Source organism: Esox lucius, chromosome 24, assembly GCF_011004845.1.
Source record: "Esox lucius isolate fEsoLuc1 chromosome 24, fEsoLuc1.pri, whole genome shotgun sequence".
Lineage (NCBI taxonomy): Eukaryota > Metazoa > Chordata > Actinopteri > Esociformes > Esocidae > Esox > Esox lucius.
The window spans coordinates 8,111,836-8,125,137 of NC_047592.1; the positions used below are offsets into that span (position 1 = coordinate 8,111,836).

At 40.1% G+C, this 13,302-nt stretch overlaps 1 protein-coding gene across 23 annotated transcripts in view; it reads left to right on the forward strand.

Annotated features, from left to right (window-relative positions):
• The first annotated feature begins 9,975 nt into the window (after positions 1–9,975).
• Positions 9,976–13,302, forward strand: part of LOC105022134 (mucin-2) — a 40,008-nt gene continuing 36,681 nt past the window's right edge. For 20 of the 23 annotated variants that reach the window (XM_034290468.1, XM_034290471.1, XM_034290474.1 and 17 more), the window contains exons 1-7: positions 9,976–10,050; positions 10,134–10,160; positions 10,401–10,658; positions 10,969–11,388; positions 11,974–12,219; positions 12,669–12,873; positions 13,121–13,177. In XM_034290468.1, the coding sequence (XP_034146359.1) occupies positions 10,026–10,050; positions 10,134–10,160; positions 10,401–10,658; positions 10,969–11,388; positions 11,974–12,219; positions 12,669–12,873; positions 13,121–13,177 (1,238 nt within the window). In that variant the 5' untranslated portion in view covers positions 9,976–10,025. The remainder of the gene's footprint in view (positions 10,051–10,133; positions 10,161–10,400; positions 10,659–10,968; positions 11,389–11,973; positions 12,220–12,668; positions 12,874–13,120; positions 13,178–13,302) is intronic. The other 3 variants (XM_034290470.1, XM_034290469.1, XM_034290478.1) reach the window with 3 other exon arrangements.

Here is a 13,302-nt window from a genome sequence, read left to right on the forward strand (position 1 = left end):
TCTTGGTCACTCGCTTAAGTTTGATGTGTGTATGTGTGTGTGTTTTTTAAAAAAAATTACGTGCAACTGTGTTCTCATCTGCCCTGTGGATTGAGACCTGGTAAAAGGTAAAAGGATCACAGTTCACCGCTGATCACAAGATGCTCAGCTCACACATGCTTAATACAAAACAAATTCTCTCCCGCTGAAGGTAATCAAACACAGGACACCTTATGATCTGATATAAGACACGCTAGTAGCGTTTTTGTTCAGTGCACCTACTTAATAGAAACTTCTATTCAGTATTCAAAATCATTGATTCGAACTGATCAGGCGAAGATCAGAAATTCAGTGACCAATGCTTATATCGGCGTCTAGTGGCCACAAGCCATAAATTAAAAAAAATTACAGTGGGATTCAGCACTGTAGAGTAAATCACTTATATTAGCTTAACGTTTTTTCACAAACAGGATAAAAAAAAAAACTAATACTTTACACTGAAGGAAGGCACTGTAGCATTAATTGTGCTGTGAAAGGAAATATAATGTGTCTCAATCTTTATGACATAGCCCCAGAGCTGTGCAGCCAGTGAATGTTCTTGGTTGCACAATAGTTGCCCTGGTCATTCTACTTGGGTGGCAATCAGCATAAAATGTTATGGTGATAACTCTTTCTTTATTCTGTCTTTTCAGGTTATCTCCCTTTGTTTTGCCCTTTCCTTTTCCCCTGCTATGTCTCTCTCTCTCACACACTCACAGACACGCTTAAATTTGCCAGAGTAGTCTCTGCAATTTAGAGAAGATACACTTAAAGACTTCAAGCAATCTCTGAGCCTAGACAATCACCTCACCAGTGCACACTCATTTGAGAGTGCCCTGAGAAACTGACCCAATTGGGACTCTGAGACAATGAGACTCAGAAACAGAAAGACCGAGACAATGAGACTGAAAAAACGGACACGCTGAGACAGTGAGACAATGAGACTCAGAAACGGACACACTGAGACAATGAGACTCAGAAACGGACACACTGAGACAATGAGACTGAGAAACAGACACAGTGACACAATGAGATTGAGAGACAATGAGACTGAGAAACAGACACAGTGACACAATGAGATTGAGAGACAATGAGACAGAAATGGACACGCTGAGACAGTGAGACAATGAGAATGAGAAATGGACACGCTGAAACAATGAGAATGAGAAATGGACACGGTGACACAGTGACACAATGAGACTGAGAGACAATGAGACTGAGAAACGGACACGCTGAGACAGTGAGACAATGAGAATGAGAAACGGACACGCTGAGACAATGAGAATGAGAAATGGACACGCTGTAACAGTGAGACAATGAGACTGAGAAACGGACACGCTGAGACAGTGACACAATGAGAATGAGAAACGGACACACTGAGTCTGTGATCCCCGCATCCACTGCCCCTAGCAGCATGTCAAACTGGCTCCGGTTGATGGTCTCTGACGCCACATATTTATCACCTCTTGAAACTGTTCTTGATGAAGGCACCAGGTAGAAGAACTGCTATGTTAGGCTACTCTATAAAACACATATCAGCCCTCTATTGTTTGACCCAACCCTGCATCACCCCTAAGCTTTTCAAGGTTTGTCCTGTAGCTGAGTTGTGGGATATACACTCTTGTTAGAACAGGGGTGAGTTGGGGGCCTGCACACAGTTGCTCTGGTGGACCAGACTTCCCTCCATAAATCAGGGGAAATCTGCTGTACGTATATGCACAACATTGAAGTTACTTGTCAATTCGGCTACTCAGGATGAAAAGTACTGGTTAAACACTGGAAAGTTGCGGCCTGTGGTAAAAAAAACAAAGCTCTCCTTGATTTAAAAAAGAAAACGGAACAACGACCAACCCTCTGCCACATGATAGGAATCTGGGCAGGTGAGCAGTTAATTGGTTTAATTAGCAGTGCAGATACGATATTCTAGGCAGCACTTGTGCTCAAAAACGTAACCAGGGCACTATTCGTCTAAAATGAGAAGTTCCGGCCCAAGTCAAGCACTGTCCATCAACTATCGCTGAAAAGCGATCATACTGAAGATTGTCACACAGATCAAATACTTGTTACTTAGCTTATAAACCATGTATACTGTTTATACATGCATAGTTGATCATTCTTTTGGGAACTCGGATGTACAACCTCAATACTCCAACCAGGAACGCACTCTAGGCAAAGGATGAACTTGTTTCACAGCTTAAGACACAGCTTAATCCAGTCACACAAAAGTGAGTACACCCCTCAATTTTTTGTAAATATTTGATTATATCCTTTCATGGGACAACACTGGAGAAATTACACTTTGCTACGATGTAAAGTAGTGAGTGTACAGCTTGAATAACAGTAAACACCATGCCCAAGAGGGTTAAGGCAGTGCTGGAAAATAATGGTGGCCACAAAAAATATTGACACTTTGGCACCAATTTGGACATTTTCAGTTAGGGGTATACTCACTTTTGCCAGCGGTTTACACATTAATAGCTGTGTGTTGAGTTCTTTTGAGGGGAAAGCAAATGTACACTGTTATACAAGCTGTACACTCACTACTTTACATTGTAGCAAAGTGTCATTTCTTCAGTCACATGAAAAGATTTAATCAAGTATTTGCAAAAATGTGAGGGGTGTACTCACTTTTGTAACATACTGAATGTTCTGTTTTCAGAGCAGAGGATTAATCATTACCTACCTTACATGTAAGCAGTTTGTTGTTTTCTGATCTAAGTGGTATGAAAAGCTTGCTGGGGACGAGACATGGTTCACAAGTAGGTGTTGTTGCAAGAAGAACGTCTCACAGACTCACTGTGTACATCTGATGCAAACATATTCCACTATTCCAATAGTTTTCTTCATCCTGTCCCTTACATGAAATAATTAATAGAAAACGGACCATGCTGATTCAAAATGTACACTGAGTCTTTAATTGTAGGAATTTTGGGTGTCAGGTACGCAAGGTTTAAATGTTATATTAGGTAGAGTCCTCCATATTACAAAGCACTCTACCTGGGCTGCCCCTTGACGTCATGGCAACTGAGGAAATAATGTATTATTATGTAATTTATTATTATGTATTATGTACATTTATAAATATGTATATAAATGATGAGTCAAATGCTATATCATTGCCTATAGCTGACTATAACGTCTTCATAGTCTGTAGTCCATTAGCAAAACAATTAGATATAACTGACACATTTTTTATTTATATAATCAAATAGCATTTTACCTACCTTAAAATAATGAACAAGGTTTCTAAATGCGTAGTTGACTACTCAGAGATTGCTTTAATGATATTTACAAATGGATATTGATATTGGAATAATGTTTTTTTTTTTTTTTTTTTTTTACATAAACCCTTTGCAACTTACAAATTCTTTATTAATCGTTAACTAAAACCTCAACACAAAGTGTTACCCAACTTCTTACTTACCCAACGGTATAATGCTGTCACTACTACAGTAGAAGTTAAACTGGTTCCACTGACATAAATAAGAAGTTCAACTTGTTCCACTGACATAAAACTGCTTCTGGACAATCTTAATCATCTACTGTTCAATGGGGATGACTGGATCATCGGGCGTGTGCGTGTTCTAAGTACATAATCAACTCAGACGTACTTCCTCATAGCCCCTTGTATGAACTCCAGGCCAGGTATGGAGGTTGCATGACCAGTTTCACAGCTTATAACGTCCGTCACTGATTTGTATTGTTTTGAGAGCATAGGATTATTCACTCCTGACCTTTCTTTAGGCAGTTTGGTCCTTCACTTTCTGACAGTTGACCCATGCATTGATTGATGCTGATTGTGGCAAGAGGCGCGTGTAGATCCCTTGAAGTTCCAGCACCTTAGTTTCCTTGATCTTGGGATGACGTGTTACTGCACACCTGAAAGGTTAAGACAAAACCAATATCGGATCATTATGTACTGTAAGGCTGGACCCTCATGTTGCCATTCTTACTTAGTAAATGGTGGCTACATAGCCAGTCCTCCCCACTAACACAGCATAGCACCTGCTAGCAGGATTCTACTAAAAATAATTGTATAATATGGGCTATAAAACAAATTACTTTGTAGAAAATAGCCAGCTAGTTTGTCGTGTTTGCGTCACATGAAAGCAAACTCAAACGGAAGTTAATGCTCTATTACAGTATGTCAGCAGCGTAATCACATTTTCAAATATTTTGCAAACCTATCATTGTCAACAGGGCGGACAGATCTTAAGCATGTGGGCATGATACACACAATATGAAGCGTTTTACGTGATCACATGCTACACCTTACATGGCTTTTGATTTAAAATAGCTACAGTATCTCACAAAAGTGAGTACACCCCTCACATTTCTGTAAATATTTGATTATATCTATTCATGTGACAAAACTGAAGAAATGACACTTTAATACAACGTAAAGTAGTGAGTGTACAGCTTGTATAACAGTGTAAATTTGCTGTCCCCTCAAATAACACAACACACAGCCATTAATGTTTAAACCGCTGGCAACAAAAGTGAGTACACCCCTAAGTGAAAAGGTCCAAATTGGACATCTCAAGTTAGGCTGGACCCTCAAGATCCCATTCTTTCAACTTTTCTAGCTAGGTAGCTTTTGTCTACAATGAAGTGAAGCCCATTGTTTAGCATACAAACAGTCACAACGGTAAATTTGGAAAACCCAGGAAAGAATGTAAAACCCATTCAATTATTTGTATGTTGCTGTAAATGAGCGTGCCAAATCTAACGCATGCCATATAACCGACTGTTTAATATTGTAACAGCCAGTTTGTGCCGTGCTGTTACATTTCTATGTTCAAAGTATTTTGGTTCTGTTTGCTCTGTTTCTATCTTCTTTGATTGATTTCACCCGCTCCCCTTCTTTTTAGTTTCCCTGGTTCCCTGTGTTTGGTGTTGGTCGCGGTTTTATTTTGATGTTGCTGTTTGGGTCTTTCATTTTGAGCCTGTGATTGTTGAGCCTTGTTATTAAACGTCTCTGCGTCTCGGTCGTGCCTTTACCATGCACATGAAAATATCTTTTTTTTTTTTTTACACAAAAATATCCTTTACTACCACTAATAACATCCAACTTTGACTTGTATTTGTATTTTCTGTAGTATCAAAATAATGCATTTCAGGAAAAGCGTTGTTGGACAGGACCAGTAAGGTTTGCAATATTTGAATATTTACATACAGTATCTCTACCTCCATGTTACCGAGGTCTCTGTCTATGCAACCATGGAGTTCAATCATGATATGTGTAAATACAGTTATACATGCTGACGGATGACAAATTAAAGGTGTTGGGTTACCACGAGTCACCAGAACAGCATTAGTTGGCCTTGGCAATTATTCCACAAGTCTCTGGAACTCTGCTGGAGGGATGGAACTGCGTTGTTCCAGAAGATATTCCCTCATTTGGCGTTCGGTCCAACATCTCCAATAGGCGTTCAATATGGTTAAGATTTGGTGACTGCGAAGGCCATAGCATATGATTCACATCATTTACAAACCATCTTTGGAAGAGACCCAATAATGAACCCTCTTTGAAAGACATTCAGATGCTTTCCTTTTGTTATCAGTTGACATGAAATGCTTTATAAATTCCAAATTAAATTTACATCAACACATTTTGATAAACACCTTTTTAGTTGCCTTACAAATGTTATTAAAAAATTGTGTTTATATTATTATTGTTTAGAAATGCATTGATATGTTTATAGAAAATCCTACTTGGTGTTTTAAAATGCTGGAATGATGATTATTGCAAGTAAAATAAACCCCTTTACCCTTTAGAAACTGTTTTTAAATGGCTAGTTATGCAACCTTAAAAAACAAAATGGAGTGTGACTGGACCACTGTGTGTGAATGTGTGTGTTGAATGTCAGCCAGTCAGAGGTATTTCCTCTCACCTCAATGGAAGATCACACTATAGGCCGGGGATGAAGGTCGCATGACCTCGTCACTGCTCCAGACAAGATCACACTATAGGCCGGGGATGAAGGTCGCATGACCTCGTCACTGCTCCAGACAAGATCACACTATAAGCCGGGTACAGAAGTCGGATGACCAGTTTCATGGCTTAAAACTTGAGTCATCAATGTTTTGAGGTCAGAGGATTATTCATTCCTGAGCAATCATGTTGGGCAATTTGTGCCGCCTCCTTCTGTCAGCTGACCCATGCATTGAATATCCTAAATACCTTCATAGCACACACCAGCATGAATTAAACAAGCCTTAAAATTTAAAACATGAGATGCCTGTAGATCCACAGATTTGATTAAAACACTTCTTTGAGCATCTTTCAGTCAGCTCTAGGAAAATCTGAATGTATTATTATTGTATTATTCAGCGAATTTTTTCCAAAATGCTTTTCAGGGTGCTTTAGCAGGTACAAGTTGGAATAAAAACTGTTAATAAATATTGCTTTGGTAAAATGTATAAAATACAGTAAAGAATAAATGAAATAAAATGGGGATTCATGGTTACATATAATCCATACCAAGACAAGTCAAATAAAATCTTATAGAAAGGTGAGCTAAAAAGGTGTCTTAAGTCCTTTAAAAAAAAAATGACAATAGCATCTGCATCCCTCAGATAGTCTGGCAAGCTGTTCCACAGAACAGGTCCATAGTGGCTAAAAGAGGCTTCACCAAAGGTTCTGGTTCTCACACTTGGCACAACCAAAAGACCAGTATCAGATGAGGTGAGGGACTGACCAGACACATACCTAGAAACTATGTCAGACAAGTGTTCAGGTGCATGGCCATGTAATGATTTAAAAATCAATAGGGCAATTTTGTAATCAATTCTAAAATTCACAGGCAGCCAATAAAAAGTAGTTAATGCTTCAGTGTCTAGTGTGCTTTGTTTAAGAATCGGTTTTACTGAGGCAGTTTTAGGAGCAGAATGAAAAGAGAAGAGTTGACAATTGTAAGTATGTCCTAATCTATGCTGTAGAGAAGAATGTGAGGATAGGATCAAGAGAACAGCTGAATGACTTATGGTTTGATACAACATTATTATGGGATGCCAACTGGGATGCCAACTGGGATGCCAACTGAGGATTCTGCATAGAATCGGAGAAACTAGAGATAGAGGGTCAGCCCTATCTGATATTCTGCTTAAGGTGATGGCTGACTGGATTCCACTCATTGTTTACCTGCCCATCTGCTTCTTCACTGTGGGTGCCTAGGCTTTCAGCTGTTCCTGTTCCATGCTGTGGAATGCACACCCCGGACACATACAACATGCAGATTCAGTCATCTCATACATGAGACTTCAGTAGATCATAATACAGACAGACTCCATACTGATTTTCAATCTGGGACAAAACACTAGCCAGGGACTGAGGATTGTAATTTATTATAGCTCAAAGACGTTAACTTTTTTTTTTGAAAAAGCAACACCTTGCTCGACTAACATCCACAATTCTCCACAAAATTTGTAAGAACTAGTCTAGTAACTTTAAATGTATTTAACGAAACTCTTCATAAATGTACACTACAGATACACAGCCTGAATCCTCAAAGGACTGGCAATAAGTTGTTGAAGCAGAGTAGCTAGGAAAAACTCACTAGAAAGGAAAGGACCTAAGAAGAAACATGGCAAATGTAAGTAGGCATGGAAAAATGAACTACACCATCCCCACCCCACAAGAGTACAGAAACAAGGGACAACAGAAGCACACAGGCCCACTTTCTGGATGAGCTGAAATCGTTCATCAATGACCTTGGATCGCAGAAGATATTTGCACTGCTGTAAGACAATGCTGCGAGCATGAAGCCTGCTTGTTCTAAAGTGGAGGAGGCCTACCATCACATTTCACCAATTGGTGACACAGCACATGCATTGACCCTGCTCCTCAAGGACACCATGGCACTGGAAACGTTGGATGCACTCTACAAGATAGCTAAGGAAGTGGTTAAGCATGTGAAGTGCCATCAAGTAGCAATTTACCTCACCAAGCAAAGTGAGAAGAATGAGAGCACCACACTGAAGATGGCCAGCAGTACCCAATGGGATGGTGTTGTCACTGTGTTCAAAAATCCACTGGAGAGGAAGGAGACTCCAGGAAATGGCCAATCTCACAATGTGCAGATGTTGACAGCCCCGTCAAGAGGATCCTACTGGAGGATATTTTTGGGGAGTGTTTCGCAGTCTGAAACCTGTAGCAGTTTACCCGGCCATTACCCGGACTCAAGAGGACAATGCCATTCTGTCTACATTTCTGAGAAATGTAAGAGAAGAAATCCATATTAACCTGCCTACTTCACTGCTGCTCCAGTTCTGTAACAGTTCTAAAAGGCATCAAAAAGCATGAAGACTTCTGCCTGACGAGGTGGAAATTCAGGAGGTACAAGGAGAGAACATGAAAGCCTGAGAAGAAATCCCTGAACAAGAGACAAAGCTTGAGACAGATGTCCAAGCAGTGATCATTGAGGAGGTCCAGAGAGACATGCAGGCCATAGAGGAAGACACCCAAACCAGGAAGGAAAGCTTGAGTCTCCAAACAGATGACATTACATCATTTTACAGATCTTTGTTGAAAATGGGGGGGGGGGGGGGGGGTCATAGGAAATTAATTATTCAAACATTCCATGAATTAATTGACTCTAAGTTCAACTCATAACTACACTGATAACTACAAACATTACGACCACCTGCCAAATATACTGCTGGTCCTGTCAGCTGCAAGGTGGATTCACCGTGGGTCAGACTAGTCGGTCCTGCTCATACCACAAATGCTCAGTCGGATTGAGATCTGGGGAACTTGGAGGCCAGGGCAACGACAGGGCATTCGACGCTGGACAGGGGTCATCATGGGAACTCTGACCGGATTGTGGAAATATGAGTCTGTTTCATGTTAACAACTCTGTTGTGCATCCACAAAGTGACAGCACACGCTGAGCCTGGTATGGAGTTCATTTGACCTTTCTTCAGCTCCAGGCAAAATATTATATCCTATAATCACTACTCAGCACAACCAGAAGAGGACTGGCCCCCCTTGGACCCAAGCACCTTTAGGCTTCTTGTGTTCCTGACTTTCTATGGGGTTTTCTATGGGGGGGGGGGGGGTTCCCAGCACTGTGCTTGAACATCTTATTGCATGCTTTTTGAGGTTATAGTCTTGATATATTTACAACCATTTACAGACAATTGCTGAAGTAAAAAAGCTTTTATCAAGTACATTTCATTGACTGCCTGGTTGAAAAGTTTCTTCTTAAGTTTCAAACACTGGGGAGCTTTTCCCAGCCACTGTTTTGTCAAGTACAAAATGTGATCATTCAGAACACTCCTATAACTTGACACAGTTGTGAGTTTTGATGTATTAAGTTAATGTATCATGAGGTCGAAAACACTTGCCTCCATTCTTTAAAGAACAGTGCAAGAAAGACTGCAACAGCAGCTACTTGGTCATGAGTGGAAGTTCCAGCAAAACGTTAACCAGAAACACACAAATTCCACAAATAATCTGTTATTATTTTGGGACACGAGCACTCCTAATGACCTATTATTATGTGTGCTTAACACAAAAGTGTCAACAAAGATTTAATGAATCTTAATTATATTATTTTCAATGACCTTTCGTACCTCATACAAAATGCCATGACCCTTCCACTCCTCCTCCAAAACCCTAACCAATCATTGCAAAGGGAATTGGATATAAAATAGCAAGCTCTTTGAGCTATCCTACCAAGACAAAGTAAGTTAAACCTCTGGACTGTCTCTTTCTATGCTGGTTCCTGCTGTGCTGAGGTAAAACTCTCTCTCCAATCCAAAGACATGCGGGTCATGGCCTTTGTGCCATGAATCCTCTCCTTATCTCTGTATTTCCCCTTCTCCTCATGCATGAATAATGCCTCATTAATGCCAGTAATGTCGTTGTCATGTATGGTGTTGCCTGGGTAGATAGTAATAGAGGGACCAATGTGAGGGGTAAAGTGTTGACATGATGCCTTTCTACTCCTTTTCAGACAGTCATTAAGAGGTCCTCCTGACTCTCTAGCAGAGAAGCAGGCACAATGTGCAAGCTCACTTTACTCGCAGGTAACCATCTTCTCGATATATTCACATTCTGTTTTTGAAATGTGATTCGCTCCCTGACTGACTGTAAATCTGTTCTTTTTAAGGTTTATTCCTGTCCATGTGCCACTTGGGTGAGTTTTCACTTAAAAAAAAATGACATTTACCAGACAAAGTATGCTGTCAACCTGTGAGCCCTTTTTACATAAACGCTCATTCTCACATTTATGAGCTAGCCCGCATAACTATGTTGTCAAAAGGCTCACAGGGTCACCATGACATTGTGTAACCCTGGTTATGTTTGACAGTGACTGTATACTGTTCAGGTTTAAGCCATCACTGTGTCTCAAGATATTGTATATATGGTTTTGCAGGCACCTTACTGCCAGAGGCAGCATCTACAACCAAAACTGCAACCGAATCTAAAATTGTTATTGTGGCCATTAACAAGACATCTACCACTGTAACCAGTAGTAGTTTCTGCGCCGACAAGGTTGATGGGCTATATTTGAATGCAGAGACGCCTGCATCTTACTATCAGTGTGCTAACGGCTTCACCACAGTCAAAAGCTGCCAGATGGGCCAAGTGTTCAACAACAGCTGCAGGTGCTGCATGTCATCAGGCAATTCTGGTAAATCAACGTTGAATCATAATCAATATTTATATATATAAAGCTCTGGAGAAAATTCAGAGACCACTGCAACTTTTTCTTTCCTTTCCAGAAAAGTTGAAAAGGAAGGTTTTGAGTGAGGAACAGAAGGGTAAAAATTAAGAGACCACTGCAAATTGAACGCTTTTGTTCCTCAACTTTTCTGGAAAGGAAAGAAAAAGGTGCAATGGTCTCTTAATTTTTTCCGGAGCTATATATATATAAAATCAAGCATGTCAATGCAGCAGATTGCTGTTCTATGCAGAAACATTAAATTTTCTTTTTTATCCAGAAGTAGCCCCACTACCATCTACACGCGCCTCACAACCAGAAGCACAACCCACAACCAAAACTCCAACCAAGGAAACCACCAAGGTCAATTCCAAGGAAAACACCAAGGTCAATTCCAAAGAAACCTCCAAGGTCAATTCCAAGGAAAACACCAAGGTCAATTCCAAAGAAACCTCCAAGGTCAATTCCAAGGAAAACACCAAGGTCAATTCCAAGGAAACCACCAAGATCAACAGCGCCACCACTACCAGAGTGAACGGCAGTCTTTTCTGTGCAGACAAAAATAATGGGTTTTATGTCAAAGAAGATGCCCCTGGATCTTTTTATCAGTGTGTTAACGGCTCTACCTGGATCAAGATTTGCCCCGCTGGCCTGGTCTTCAATAACAGCTGTATGTGCTGCAGTTCACCGAAACACTCCGGTAAATCCCTTTTCTACAACTTTTTACTTGTGCAAATACTGTAAATACTAGAGATGCGCCAATACCACTGTTCCATTGTTGATTTGGATTCTAAGTACTGACCGTTGAGCATCTGCTGATATCAACTACCGATCCAATGCCATTTTCCTTTTGTTGACATCCTATGATTGCCATAATTCTTATACATGACTGAATTGTATGTCAAAGCACACATACAAAGTTTTATTAATCACTTTGGATTGTTTTGGAACAACATCAAATGTTGTTGCAATTTGTTCAAATACACTCCAAGGTAGAGTAAGGCATTTGTGGAAATTCTATAGCAATGTAGAATGCTTGGTATAATGGATATGTATTGGACAAAGAAGTCAGTGCAGTGAAAACTAGGCATGTGACAAAAATATATTTTAATTGACAGATTCTTACTGGTATTTTAATTGACAGATTCTTACTGGATATTGGTTAAACTCATACAATATCATGTGACTTGGTACTAGCTTGTTGTCATCCAGTCAGCACCAGATCAAAGAATTTTGTTTTGCCCAGAACTACCTCCCCTTAAACATACACTCACTACCCTGCCAGGAGAACATCTTAAGAAAATGCATGCAAACGAGGACAACAATGAAGATGATTCCAATGCCGTCAACAGCACTGTCATTGTCAAGGGCAGTAGTTTCTGTGCAGCCAGGGATGATGGGCTGTATGTCAAAACAAATGTACCTGGAGGTTTTTATCAGTGTGTTAAAGGCGTAACCTGGATGAAATACTGCCCCACTGGAAAAGTCTTCAACAACAGCTGCAAGTGCTGCAAGTCACCCAAAGACTCTGGTAAATCCCATTTCAACAATTTTATACTTGTGCTAACACTGCAAATACATGTCTAATACAGAGCTCTTCTCGGATTCAACCAAATCTGATTATCCAAATCGTGTTTCCCTATTCGACTGGGTCGGATATGCCATTGTTTACCTGACCAACGGACCCCGTCAGTTACTCAGGCTGGCTGCATAACTGTGTGATAATATGTGGAACGATTGACCTAATAGATTTTTTGCATTCATTGTCATTCAATGTCCTTTTAGAGAATTGTTTTTGTGTCTGTCATTTCAAAGCATTGTGTGATGAATAAGAAAATACATCCATGAAGTTGTGTAAACTAGGGAACATATGACAGTTATTGTATATGAGGTTTTTCAGTCGCTGTCAAAAGTTCCCAAGTTCCCAAAACACCCTGATAGTTTAATTATGATCGACACTGTATTATGTTCCTTTCAAAGGCTCCAGCTCCAAAATTGTCTGCTACTTTCCCAACGGGGCCCAGTACAGACCTGGAATTGGGAAGTTCCGGCCAGATAATATCAACCCAAAAATGTGTACTCATCTGATCTATGCCTACTCCATTATCAACTCGTCCAATGAACTTGACATCTCAGAACAGGATGATGAGACCCTGTACAGCTCCTTCAACGGACTTAAAAGCAGGTTTGTATCTTTTCCAAAGACATTCTGAGACGTTCACGTTTTAAAAGTTACTGATGATAGAAGCCTTTTTATAAGCCTCCAATGTTGCATGGTGTTGTAAGTCGCTCTTTCTTCTGACCAACTTAACTAAAGTCTACATTTTTCTATGCAGCTAGCTGACGAATGGCTGGGATAATTGGCAAACAACATGCAGGGAATTGGAGAGTATACAAATGTTTTATTAATAAAAATCTTTGTGTTCTTACAGAAATCCTCAGCTCAAAACACTGTTGGCTGTGGGTGGACCGAACTTTGGCACAAAACAGTAAGAGATTATAAGAGTATTTGTGTATCCTAAGATTGTGTTCATGAAACGATAATAAGATATTGTCATCTTCATGTAATCAGAATTAAAGTTTAGCCAGATCAGGGATATTTTAACAGCATGTA